We start from the raw sequence: 14,270 nt of genomic DNA on the forward strand, positions 1-14,270 counted from the left end.
TTTACCCACAATTACCAAGAAGTTTATTTCAGCTTGGTAGGCTGCTGTACACGGCTGTTGATTTGTGTTCAGTAGGTCACATTGCACAATTTTGCTCTAACAACTGCACCACAAAGGTTCTTCATAGATTGTAAGTCTATGAAGGGGCAGGGACTTGTCCTGCTCTGTGTAAAGACTGGTACATTGGTGGATCTATGTAAATGAACAATAATAATTGACATGAATGTGTCTCAGTGAAAATGTATGTAGAAGACATTGGCAAACCAAAAGGTGAGGATAGTGGGTGGAGCCTCTGTGCCTTCCCTTTCTGTGGGTTCACCTGTCATCATTTCTATCCTGTAGTAAGTATCATGTAGGTACAACATAATTGTCTCTTGCTGTCCTGTAGCTTTGCTTAACTGTTGGCCAAGAGGATGATATTACTGTTTACTATTCTGAGGTTGCAGCTAATGGTTGCATAGGATGAAAATGCTAAGTCTGCCTCAATAATTAGAAATTGCCATTCAGATTAGAACCACTTCAGACAAAAAAACCTGCTGCCTAAGAAGATTTGAGAGAGAGCGACTACAGTGCTTGCTTACCTCCTCTTGAATCAATGAAGGCTGGTTACTTCACAAGGTCGCCTCTTCTCTCTTGGAAGTAGCATCTAACTTGCATGTTGCTCATCGTGTTTGACTCTTGCATAAACCTAATCATTAGGAAAGATTTAGCTGCAGTGGGCAGACTGTACACATGGCAGGTGTGTGCATCTACACAGTCAAACAGAGCCACCTTGCATGTAAGTTGCTCTTTCTTAAATGTAAGTATCATTGGGTGGGAATTCTGTTGTGAGTCATTATTGAATGTCTGCTTCTTTTCCTTGCAGCAGGAATTGGAAACATTCTCTTTACTCAGTAATGGCCTGTCATCCACCTTAACAAATCAGGTAGGCTTTTTTTGGTTCTCTGAACAGTTCTCCAGCAGTTCCTAGATTCTAATTTTGACTTGAAAATGGTTTACAGCCCAATCCTAACTTGCAATGGAGCAGGCAGGCCAGTGGCCTGTGCTGCATCCAGCACAAGTTTGGGGCCAACTGTGGTGCAGCCCGAGGCAAGGGGAAACTTTTCCCCTTACCCCAGGGAGAGCCAAAGCGGCCCCAGTGGGTCTACTCAGATCTGCACCACCTCAGGCCTGGAGCCACTCCATACTGCCCAGAGAATGGAACTAGGATCCGGCATAACTGCCAGGTCCTGATCCCACATCCTACTCCCCACCTGCCTGCCCCAGGGAATGCCCCCCTCGTCTCCTCCCTGCACTCTCCGCACTCCCCACCACTGCATTGGCCGAGCTTGGCCAACACAATCTTACCATGCTGGGTTTAAATCCAGCACGGAGAGACCAGCGCAACTCCTTACGCTGGCCTCCCCACCTCTTAAGTCAACACAAATGTGCCTTATGGCACATTTGCAACACCCCTGGGTCGGGACTTGTGCTGGCCTAACCTAGGGTTTAGGATTGCACCTCTAATTTTTTTTTTTAGTGGAGCGTCTATTGTGTTGGATTTGTATTTCAAGAAAGAAAGATGGAAGAAAAATAAATATTGATTCTTGTATGGGTGAGCTTCAAATACTGTCCTGCTGTGTTGTAGACTTTATTTTTAGTCAAGATTCCAGACTTCCACCTCCCCCAAGTCACCCTGGAAATGAAGTCCCAGCATGGAATGTGTTTCACCTGCCTAGTCTACATCTAACTGAGCATTTTTTTTTACTTAATTTTTTTTTAGTTATTTCACTCTTCCAGTTAATAATAAAGGTATACATTTTGGTTGAATAATTAATTTTACTTCATGTTTGTAACTGAATATATTTCATGAACTGTTTATATAAGTAGAAGTGAAATCATCATGAATTAAGATATTAAGGGTAAGGCAATGAAGTACTTTTGCATTATAATAGCTGGTGTTGTAGAAAAAGGGTTGTGTGTTCTCATTACCAGAACAATTTGACAAAACCTGGCTTCAAGCCAAAATTGTAAGTTTTGAAATGTGTGTCAGATTTAGTACCATAAAATCTAATTCAAGAGAAGCATTGCATAAAATAAGTATGCATAACTGACTGGCCTTAATAATCTCTAATGGGGAGAAATGGCTGTAAAAGAGTTTTGTAAACTTACAACTGGGTTTATTTATTTATACAGGTATTTATATACCGCCTCTCTTTGGTCATCAGATTTCTCCTCAGACTTTAATCCAAGGCGGTTTACATAGGCAGGCTGTTCTAAACCCCTGTAGGGATTTTTACAATTGAATAGTTCTAGTCTTTCATAGAACTCCTCCTTCCAGTTGGATTCCTTCCCGGTCTGGCCTCTCTCTGGCCCTTCGCCTCCCATGCTTCACTTGACGGCAACTCCTGTCTGTCACCGAGGGTCAGCTCATCAGTATATCATTGTGTCGTCAGTTCTCGGGTACTTCCGGTTGTTTCGAACTGGCAGCCTCAGATCTTCAGGCATACAAGGAGGCAGCTCTACCAACTTCTTCTTTGGAAGATTTTCTTCTAAAATCTTACACTTCAGGAACAAAAATTCCCATTGTGGGAAAATCATAGAGACAGCAATTCTTTTGTCATATTTGAGGTTTTTCAAATGTTTGTTTTCTTAGCATCTTGATTTTAAATGTGTTATATAGTGGGTCCATGTGAGTAAAGGAAGGCATAGTGATAACAGCTCAATACCTTTATTCCATCTTCAGAACAGAACCTAGCAAAATACAAGGCAAACCCCTGGCTTTTTATAGCTTTTATCTCCACCCAGACTTCTTGTGATTGGTGCAATTGAAACCTTAACTAGAGGGCCAATCGGATGGTAGGATTTCGATCCATCACCCGATTGGCCAGCCATAAGTCTGGACCAATCAGTTATGCAGGATTTTGATCCTGTATAACTTACATAACACCCCTCCCCCCAAGTACAGTTCAAATTTAACCAACATAGTCCTGTAAGTGGCGGGGCCGTACTCGCATTCGCAAAGAACGGTGTGGCGTCTGTATCAGGACCTCTGGTTCCTCAGTCAGCTCTGGGGTTGGCACATCTATGGCAGGTGGCATCTATGGCGCACCCCATAGGTACGCTGACATCTGGTGGCTCAGATAAGTCCAGGGAGGTCTCTGGTTCCTGCAGTGTCATGTCTGAACGGATGGTCTCTCCAGACTGTGGCAAGACCTGATGCTCTCCACCGGGGACTGGAATTGGCATGGTGGGTGCTGAGTCAGCCAGGTGGCGACGCATCTGGTCCACATGATGGCGGAGGGTCCGGCCTCGTTTGAGATGGGGCCAGTGATTCTAGTGATGGTTGCTGGGATCCATGCTGGACCATTCGCATAGTTCCATACATACACTGGGTCATTTGGACTGAACCCATGCACACCCTCTCGTATCTTGGAGATCGGTGGTCTTTTCAAAGTCCTGTCTGGGTGCAGCTGGTCAAGATGCGTTGTCAGGCGCCGCCCCATAAGAAGTTCAGCTGGACTGCGGACTGTGGCAGTGCATGGTGTGACTCGCTGGTTGAAAAAGAACGCTGCCAGCTGATGGTCCCATTCACCCTGGATGATGCGGGTGAGTGCTTCTTTTGTGGTTCTCACCATGCGTTCAGCTTGACCATTCGTGGATGGATGGAAGGGAGCTGATGTCACATGGCGGATCAAATACCTGCTGATGAACTCCTTGAATTCTGCTGATGTGAAATGGGCAGCATTATCAGACACGATCGTATCAGGTAGGCCGTGGGTAGCAAAGATCTTGCAGAGAGCCTTGATGACTGCCCGGGATGTCATAGCTGCTACTGGGACAACTTCTAGCCATTTGGTGTAGGAGTCCACTAGAATGAAGAAATTTTGGCCTGAAAGGGCCCGGCAAAGTCTATATGTAGTCGGAACCACGGAGTGCGAGTGGACTCCCACTGTTGTACGGGTGCTCTAGGTGCTTCTGGCTGAGACTCCCGGCAGGTGTTGCATCGATTCACCCATTCTTCGATGGCTGCATCAATTCTGGGCCACCAGATGTAGCTCCTAGCCAGTGCCTTCATTCGTACGATGCCCCGATGGTTGTCATGTAGGACTTCTAGGACCCAGTGACAGAGCTTAGTCGGAATGACGACCTGGCTTCCCCAGAGGAGGCAGCCCTTATGGTCTTAGAGTTCGTGCTGCCGGGAGACATATGCATTGAACTCTGCGTCCATGTGGTCCGTAGGCCACCCCCTCCACACCCAGTTGAGAACATGGGAAAGGGTACAGTCCTTGGCCAAGTGTGAAGCCACGTCCAACACATGGAGCAGCGGTTCTGGGAGCGATTCCAGGAGCATGAAGCCATGTGCTGGAGCCGGATTGAGTCCATGAGCAGGCAGTTGAAGGCGACTGAGGGCATCTGCATGGCCCATCGCTTTGCCAGGCCTGTACTTCAGGGAGTACTGATATGCTGCCAGGAATATGGACAACGCAGGATGCAGGGAGCCAGAATCTGTGGTGTCTGTTTATCTGGGGTGAAAAGACTCAGCAGAGGCTTGTGGTCCATAGATATCAAAAATTGTCGACCATAAAGATAGTCATGGAATTTTTTGATGCCCGCCACTATAGCCAGAGCCTCTTTGTCTATCTGTACATAATTCTGTTCAGCAGGAGACAAGGTGTGTGGATAATAGGCTACTGGAGCCTCTCTTCCATCTGGGAGTGTGTGGCTGAGGACTGCACCAATACCGTATGGAGAGGCGTCGCATGCAAGGACAATAGGAAGTGACTCATCAAAGTTAGCCAGTACGGAGTTGGAAGTGAGTAAATTCTTTACCTCTTGGAAGGCAGCATCCTCGCGGCGGCCCCAGACCCAGGGGGTCCTCTTGTCCAGGAGGCGATGGAGTGGCTCTGCCAATGCTGCCTTATGTGGCAAAAAGGAATGGTAAAAGTTCAGGAGTCCTAAAAATGCCTGTAACTCCTGGTTGGAGGTGGGGCATTCACAATAGCTCGAATCTTTTCTGGTGCAGGATGGATACCATTAGCATCGATGAAGTATCCCAGGAACTCAACTTTTGGGGTTCCCAAGATGCACTTCTCTTTCTTTACCTTAAGTCCAGCAGACTGGAAGCGGCGAAGGACCTCGCGAAGGCGACTGGCAAATTCCGAATCTGATGCCCCGGCAATCAGCACGTCATCAAAGAAGGGAATGACCCCAGGAATCCCTTTGAGGAGAATGTCCATGAGGCCCTGAAAAATTCCTGGTGCAACACAGATGCCAAACTGTAAGCGCTTGACCCGGTGGGTAACTATCGTCTGTGCCTCTGCTGTGTCATCATCCACTGGCAACTGCTGATAAGCCTGGGCTAAGTCCAATTTTCTGAAAACCTTGGAGCCTCCAAGGGAGGCGAGGAGATGGCTGATGACCGGCACTGGGTACGCATGCTGCTGGAGAGACTTGTTGATTGTACATTTGTAATCTGTGCAGATCCTCACATCCCCATTAGGCTTGAGAGGGGTAACAGTTGGAGTTTCCCAGAGTGCATGCGGCACTGGCTCTAAGATCCCTTGAGCCACAAGGTGATTATCTTGGGCTTGAGTGCAAAGGGAACCCGCCGTGCCTTCATGCAGATGGATGTGACGGCCGGATCTAGCTGCAGAGAAACCAGGGGCCAGTGTAACAGCCAAGCGTCCCCTCGAAGACCTGGGTGAACTCTTGGCAGACTGCATCAAAGTCTAATTTGCTGATACTCTGGACCCCATTCACCTGGATGCCCGGAGGATCAAACCATGAGGAGACTGGTGCGATGTCCCTCGGCGATCACCAGATCCAGGAGCCCATCAAAATGTTTATAACGTACTGAAACTTACCCATACCCCAAACAGGGACACGGTTACCCTGAAAATTCGTAAGCAAAAGTCGAATTGGCTCCAGGCTGGGGCCCTTTCTAGGGCAAATGCGCTGAGAAGTCTCTGTAGAAATAATAGAGAGCACTGATCCGGAGTCTACTTCCATTACACAGGGAGAACCTTGAATTTCTACTGTCACCTGTATCTTTTCCTTGGTTGGCAACCGGATGCTCTGGATGGGGTGTACTGAAGTAGTGTAGATCTCTTCCTGGCTGACATACCCCTGAAGAACTTTCTGGCTCCGAGCCTGAGAAGGCTTACTGCAACAAGCGCGGGCAGTATGGTCCCTCTTTCCGTAGGCCCGACAAGTCACATCACGGAACCGGCAACTCTGACATTCATGTGGTTCCCTGCAGCTGGCACAAGGGCCCTGGCTGGAGACATCGGAGACCTGCCGGACCCTGTGTCTAGGTGCTTGTGGTTCCTGGCAATCATTGTGTCTTGACATACCTTGATTAATTCGTAGCACCTCCCCTTCTTCCACATGGTCTGTGGCCGTGTCCTCATGGTGGACTGCCTTGGCTTTTCAAGTTGTGGCTGGGCTGCGAGAGGCACGAATCTCCCTTGCTGCATCTTCTGCTTTTTCAAACGCCAGCTGCTCCTTGACAGCCTCTTGAAAGGTCAGCTCTTCCTTCACAAAGAGCTTCCTCTGAATCCTTTCGTCCTGGAGGCCGCATACGAACCAGTCAAGAAGCATTTCTTCCAGGTCTCGGAATTCACGTCTTCGTTCCAGATGACGAAGCACGGACACGTAAGCTGGAACAGACTCACTGGCAGCCTCATCTCGCTTGTAGAAGGCATGGCGGCGTGCAATATGGGACGACTGGGGCAAGAAGTGATTCTGCAGGAGGCCCACGATATCCTTATAACTGGTATCCCTTAATTCTGCTGGTGCCACAAGATTCTGGGCGATTTCAAAAGTGGCAGAGCCACAGATGCTGAGCAAGGTGACCTGCTTTACGGCGGCATCTTTAACTGCGTTGGCCTCCAGGAAGAACTCAAGATGTTCTCCGTAAGTATCCCATAGCTCTGGTGACGCTGGATCGAATTCCCCAATGTGACCTTGGGTGGTCATGGTGGCAGCTCAACAGACATATGGAAGCTGGTCTTCTTTCTTTGTCTGGGGTGACAATTCCCCAGTGGTGAATCAGCTCTTGGTTCTAGCATTGTTCAGCATGGAGGAATAGGATCCCATCCTTGTTGCCAGTGTTATATAGTGGGTGAATGCAAATAAAGGAAGGCATAGTGATAACAGCTCAATACCTTTATTCCATCTTCAGAACAGAACCTAGCAAAATACAAGGCAAACCCCTGACTTTTTATAGCCTTCAACTCCGCCACGACTTCCTGTGATTGGTGCAATTGAAACCATAACTAGAGGGCCAATCGGATGGTAGGATTTCGATCCATCACCCGATTGGCCAGCCATAAGTCTGGGCCAATCAGTTATGCAGGATTTTGATTCTGCATAACTTACATACATAACAAAATGGAACACATTTTTGTTCCACTTTTCCATCTGTGCTGCTGTTGGATAATCATGTAGTGGCTGACAGCCTAATCTTATGCCTGTTTACTCAGAAGTAAGTTCCATTGACTTCAATGAGATTTATTTCCAAGGAAAAGTTCACAAGATTTCAGCATAGATCTCACAATACTGATTCTTATGGGGGTGAGAGGTTCTGTGAGGTTTGTGTGTGTCTGTATGTAGTCTGGTGGTTTTTTTTTAATACTTTTGTTTAAAAGTTAGTGGCATTTAACTTTGAATCACATGAGACTGGTAGAAAAGAACAGTTTTGCAAACATGGATAGCAAGATCTCATGTTTCATGAAATTAGCTCCAGTTACGAGACTCAGGCAAGAGAATGCACATAATACAAACAATCACACAGCTGGTTTTGCTTCAGAGAAAGGCAAAATCCCATCAGGCAGTGTTTTCAAAATGAAAGGCCCCAATCCAGCTAAATCATGACTTAAGTCTTGTTGAAATGAGTGGAACAAGTTGGTAGCAGCTGTTTTAAGTCCCATTGGATTTAATGGTCATTGAGACTGAGGGTCCAGTCTTATGCAACTTTCTAGCACTGTTGCAGCTATGCCATTGGGGTGTGCGCTGCATCCTGCAGGGAGGACTAGTCACAGAGACCTCCTCGAGGTAAGGGAACATTAGTTCTAACCATGCTAACCATGCCATAAAGCACATTTGCGACTACTCAGGTGCCACCTAGGCCAGCTCCAGATACATTGCTGGAGAGGGTAAGTTGTGCCAGGCATGTTCGCACATGGGATGGGAGAGAGTGGCAGGAGGGTGGAACAGGGATGGGGAGGGAGTGTTTTTGGGTAGGGGAGGGTTGTCTGGGAGGCCCAGGAGTGGGATGGGACCAACTGCACCTCATAGGCCATACCATAATCTCCGTCCATCTTACATGGGCTGCTCAGATTTGCACCGGTGATTTTGCTAGTGCAGATATGAGTAGCCCCATAAGGGTGGTTGGGGTGTTACACGGAGTAAGGGGGAAAATATTCCCTTACCCCTAGTTGCCTTCCAGCCACCTCCTAACTTGTGCTGGATACAGCGCAAGCCACTCGACCTGCCTGTTCCAGTGGAGGTTAGGATTGGGCTGTCAACCATGACCATTTGGGTCTGGTGAGTCTTGGATGGAGACCACTATGCTTTGAGATCTGTCTTTGAAGAAAGGCAGGCTATGTAATAAATTGGGATCCATATCTTCATTGGAAATTAATTCTCTTTCATTTAGTGCATTAGATAGTTTTCCACATTTGTTCTGTTGCCAAGCACATAGGAACTCTGTAAATCTGGTTTGCTTTGTAATTGAAATGAGACTCAGAATATGTGCACCCTGTGTCTGCACGTAGCCTTCATCACTAGAATGGCTTCTGTCAGGCTCTTGTATTCATTCTCTCTCTCTCTCTCTCTCTCTCTCTCTCCCTCCTTTTTCTGTAGCTATGTCTAGAATTCCCCCTTACTTCCCACAGATCTTTACTGAAAACCCAACTTTTCTGAGTAGCCTGTTAGAACTACTCCCTAGTCAAGAGGTTCCCAGAGTGTGCACTGCAGTACACTCAGAGGGGTACTGTGTTTGTCACTTCTTCCTGGCTCACCAGGCCAAGAATAGAGCAAGAATAGCACAATACTTCATGCAATCTTGACTTGGCTAGCCAGGAAGATGAGGCTGCATGGCACCCCTGTGAGTGTGAAGGGCACCACAGCACCAGTGAGTTTGGGAACCACTGCCCCAGTCCCTTGATCTTACTGCAGCCTAGCCTAAGTCCATGTACATGAAATTGTATATTCTTCCTCATGTTCTCTGGCACTTTTCCCCACCCCTTCTTGTGTGAGTCCATGAGGGCAGGGACCAGGTTTGCACCATGTTGATAAATGATGCTCACTACAAATCAAAGCAGCATGAGCTGTGCACAGACCCAAAGAACAAGGATAATTGGAATTGCTCGCCCTCCCCCCTGCCCCAGTCATACCCACTAGTTAATACATTACAAATGATCAACAAGAAGCTTGGTATTAACATGCTAGATACCTGAAAATAACAGTAGGTTTGAAAAGTCAAAAGCCTGTCTGAAGCTTGTGCAGAAGGGGATGGGGGAGATCAGTGCTGTATTTGGGAGCAGGTTTGTTTGTTGGAGCAGCAAAGGTTTTTTGCACAGGGTGAGGGATGTAGAGCTTCCCTGTAGGAGAAGAAAAAGCACCAGTTTCTCTAGGTAGGTATGTCTGCCTGCATCGTGAATCAACATTTTCTGAAGATTGGAGGAGAGAATTGAATGTCGGAAGCCCCACCTGTTTTGAAAATGGATTGAATGTATTATTTTTCTTTCCTGCAGACTATTTCCAATGGATTGGGCTCTGTAGATGACATTGAAACAGGTGACACTTTGTTTTTTGATCCATCGCATTTTCTTCGAGGGATTTGCTCCCTAGTCTGTTGCAACAAGACAGCAGAGTCTTCTGTCACACTAAAGTCTAACCAATTTATTTCAGCAGGGGTCTTCATGACCTACAGTCTCTGTCATCAGATAGCAATTCTTGTTCGTCTTGATGACCTGAGCTGCTTTAATTTCATGAAAGCTAAGGCCAGATTTGCAGAAACAACTATTCATGCGTGTAGCTTGGCACTAAGGTGCAGAGCGAGAGCTGGTGTAGCATCATGGCTGAGAATCGGGACTTCCCCAGTTTGAATCTCACCTCTGCCTTGAATTCTGACTAGGTGGCCTTCGGCAAACCACTCCCTTTTGATCCCCCTCCAGCTGCCATGTGAGGATAATAATACCTGTTACAGAGTTGTTGCAAAGTGAAATGTAAATGTATGTTTTACTAGTAATTGGAATGGTAGAAAATGTCCTTAGGAAAGGCAGGTTCATTCTTTCCTAGGGCATCCCTGTGCCAATTTTGGAAAGCTGGCAGTAGTACTGCGTTGGATCCTGTCCCTGCACACAGGCTACAGGAACAATCGGCACAGGCTGGAACTCCTAGTACATTTAAAATGGCAATGGAATGCACAGCCTCTGGTCCCCAAGATGCATGTTGCAGGCATACTCTAAAATTTGAGTGCTGTGAGTCAGCCACGCATCACATGTAAGAATTAAAGAAAGTAGCTGTAAGGAAAGTAACTTGAGAATATAGCTTGTCTGACAGTGAGTCACTCGGTGAAAGTCAAGCAGGCATATTGAGAAGGTGGAGGATGTGCTCCAAAAATCAAGCTGCCTTGAGCGTTGTATGTTGTTGCTTGAATGGGATCTCTATGCTGCCACCTCACCTTACTAATTCACCTTGCAGACAATTCTGTGGGTCTCCAGTGCGTTGTTACTCCTACTGCTGCCCCTGTCCCTGGCAGTGATGGCCCTGCCTTTTCACCATCCGACTTGGATACACAAGGCATGCCAGCTTCGCTTCCTGTCACTGCCCTGCTCCCTTCAACAGATACTGCTTCTGTGCCGGGGTCAGAGAGCGTGGATGACTTTGCCGAAGGAGGAGTTCTTGGGGATGAATTGGACTCAATCTTGGATTCTATTGCAGATGGATCGCAGTACCCCCTGGTAAGCGTGGATTTCCTGGAACTGTCTGTGTTGTTTTTTTCCTTGCAATCTCATGTCTTTGAGGGCCCAATCCTTTCCAACTCCAGTGCTGATGCAGCCACAATGCAGCCCCAGAGTAAGGGAAAAATGTTACCTGTCTCTGAGGAAGTCTCTGTGACTGCACTTGGTAGCTTGCTGAACGGCTAGGCAGGATTCTGAACCTTTGTCTGCAATAGACAATGAAATAGCTTGGTAAAAGAGATTTCAGTTTATTAAGTACATAAGGTTATATAAGGCAGCAAATGCTAGAGGCATAAACATCTAGGAAACATATCAGCAATAAAATACGAGCTAGCTGGCTATCTCTATTAATACCTATCTCTCACCTGGGTCAGTTACTCTTGCAGATCTCTTAGCTCCAGGCTACCTGTGAGGCCAGATGCCCATGGTGGACAATGGAGCTCACAGCGTGCAGGATGTTGCACCCAAAAACTCTGTCCAAGAAGAACCGGACACACCCCTTGGGGCACTCAATAGTATACTTCTTATGCTAATACACGTAGTACCGAGGTGACTTCATCCTTATTTAGACTGTCCAATCAGAAACTTTTGAGGACAGAACCTTATTGGAGTGGGTCTGGTTGCTAGTCCTCCTAGTTCTTACTCCTCCCAACTGGAGATCCATAGCTGCATTCCATTCCAGTGTCCCTCAGTCTACTGAGGTGTTAAACATTCCAATGGGTTGTAATTCTTGTTGTCTGTCCTTTCTGGCCAGCAAAGGAGAGACAACAATCTTTTTGTTTGTTTACTCACATTCTTGCAGCTAGGAACTGCTAACCACTTCTCCGTTACTGACTTAGTTTGGTTCAGGCTTCACATGCTAACCTAGGCATAAACTGTACATATTCATGACAAGGATGCAGCACACATCCTGTTGACCCGGCTGCATCAGCACTGGAAAATTGGATAGGCTTGGGCACCTGAGCACTAGATTATTTTTGCATTTATTTTTTCCTCTGTTTCTGAATTTAAAGTATCTGAAGAGATTTCTATTAGCTCATGAGCTTCCCAGAGAGAACAGAGTATGTCCTGTTCTGCTGTGAAGTACTATGTTTCACCTCATGTATGCAAAGGGCCTGTGTGGATGCAACTCTCCCAATTGTCTAACACAGTGGTTCTCACACATTTAGCACCGGGACCCACTTTTTAGAATGAGAATCTTGTCAGGACCCATGAGAATCTTGTCAGGAAGTGATGTCATGACTGGAAGTGACATCATCAAGCAGGAAAACGTTTATCAGTCCTAGGCTGCAATCCTACCCACACTTACCCAGGAGTGAGTTCCATTTACTAGCACTGTTAAAAGAATATGCATAGTAGCGTGTTAAAAGTACAGGTCTGTAACATCTCATAGTCACATATCATGGTAGCATCAAGTCTAATCTATTAAAAATAAAATATTGAAAAGAATGGGGATCCACCTGAAATGGGCTCGCGACCCCCCAAGTGCGTCCCGACCCACAGTTTGAGAAACACCATTTAAGTAGTAGTAGTAGTAGTAGTAGTAGTAGTAGTAGTAGTAGTAGTAGTAGTAGTAATAATAATACAGGTATTTCTATACCGCCTTTCTTGGTCCTCAGATTTCTCCTTAGACTTTATTCAAGGCGGTTTACATAGGCAGGCAAATTAAATCCCCGTAGGGATTTTTACAATTTGAAAGAAGGTTTCTGTCTTTCAAGAAACCACAACATTCAGATGTTTCTTTCTTGATCTGGTCGCACATTCTGGCCTCCATCCTCCCACGCTCAGAGCAGATGGAATAGCTCGGATCAGCTTGTCAGCTGCTTCAAGGTCGCACGGTGCCGGTGGCCTCGAACTGGCGACCTTCGGATGTTATCTTCAGGCAAATGGAGGCTCAACCCTCTAGACCAGACCTCCTGCCCAGTCTGTAATAAGTACAGTAATAAGTCCCTGTCCCTCAGTCCCTGTCTTCTGTAGTGCAAATTCTCCTCCTCCCATCTTCACTGTGGTTTATGTTGCATTGGCATCAGTGCTGATCACACATAAAACCGACCGGGGTTCCCTCACTTTTTTCAAAACCTGGTTAAGACTGAACCTTGGTGTTAGGAATGTGAAGGCCATAGCCAACTGGCAGAGTTCATGCTGTATATGCAGGAGGTCTGGAGTCAATCCCTAGCATTTCCAGGTAAAGAAAAGAAGCTACTGACAGGCTGGTCAACAGCTTGTAGTCATGTTTTTCTCTGCTGCTCCTTGGCCTGCACTGCTCTGGACCCACCTAAACTCTCTTCTGTATACCATTGGATCTTTGTCCCTGCCTCCCCTCCACCGTCTGGTATATGGTGCCTTGGTATGACACTTGGTTTGCCTGTATTTGGATTATTAGGATTAACCTTGATGCCAGTGTAGTAATAACAGGTGTGAGGGGCAGGATTTATGCTCTTGAAGACAGGGATTGTGTGAGTCTGTCCCCAGTCTTGGGATGATATTGCTTCCATATTGGGGAAACAAGCTGTGTGAACTAACTTTAGATTTTGTGTGTATGATTTTGGTTTTTTTCTCTCCCATCTTTTACGCTTAAAAATGTGTTTTATCTTTCGCACTAAAGTCTCTAGTCCAAGGTGCCATCCCTGCCAACCTGCCTAGTGAGATGCCTCAGCTGATCCCCGTGTTTCCAGGTGGTACTCCACTGCTCCCTCCTGTGGTGACAGCCAACATTCCCGTCTCCACACCACTCCCTCCTGCCTCCTTTGGCCTTGTGATGGAAGCGACCAAACAGCTCTCCTCCTCCTCAGTGCTGGATGCCTTTGAATCGCCAGTGGGTGGCAGTGGCAGCTCCCCTTTGGACTCATTGGATTCACTAGACCTTCTTCCATACACAGAGTCCAGGCTTGATGTGCTCGATACTTTTGGAACTAGTAGGGGATCACTGGATGCGCTGGATTCCTTTGCTGTTGGTAGGTATGGAATTTGTGGGAGTCATGCTCTCTTCTCACTCAGGAAAAATCAGTGCTTCTTTGAAATTCCATACTTGACTTTGAGCATTCTCTGTCAGGGATCTACTACTCTAGGTTCACCTTCCATGACCCTTTGCTGCCATCTGACCAACTGATTCTCTCTTCCACCTCTGACAAGACCAGTCAATATCAGTAGCCCCTAGCTTGCCTCCCATTCTTGCATTGCCTGTTGTAGTGGTGGACCTGCAGGGAACATCCCTTCTGTACTACTGACAGTTAGTCATGTTAAATAGTGGCAGCAGATCATTGCATTATAGACAGGGTGTCCGGATACAATGGACAGAGTGCCTATACCTTTAAACAT

General features: G+C 46.7%; 1 protein-coding gene across 3 annotated transcripts in view; it reads left to right on the top strand.

Annotated features, from left to right (window-relative positions):
• ZC3H7B (zinc finger CCCH-type containing 7B) overlaps positions 1–14,270 on the top strand; it is a 69,331-nt gene that overhangs the window by 22,220 nt on the left and 32,841 nt on the right. For 2 of the 3 annotated variants that reach the window (XM_066633389.1, XM_066633390.1), the window contains exons 7-10: positions 866–925; positions 9,741–9,783; positions 10,693–10,952; positions 13,558–13,906. In XM_066633389.1, coding sequence (XP_066489486.1) covers positions 866–925; positions 9,741–9,783; positions 10,693–10,952; positions 13,558–13,906 — 712 coding nt within the window. The remainder of the gene's footprint in view (positions 1–865; positions 926–9,740; positions 9,784–10,692; positions 10,953–13,557; positions 13,907–14,270) is intronic. The other variant, XM_066633391.1, reaches the window with a different exon arrangement.

The sequence above is a fragment of the Tiliqua scincoides genome, chromosome 7, assembly GCF_035046505.1.
Source record: "Tiliqua scincoides isolate rTilSci1 chromosome 7, rTilSci1.hap2, whole genome shotgun sequence".
NCBI classification, from domain to species: domain Eukaryota; kingdom Metazoa; phylum Chordata; class Lepidosauria; order Squamata; family Scincidae; genus Tiliqua; species Tiliqua scincoides.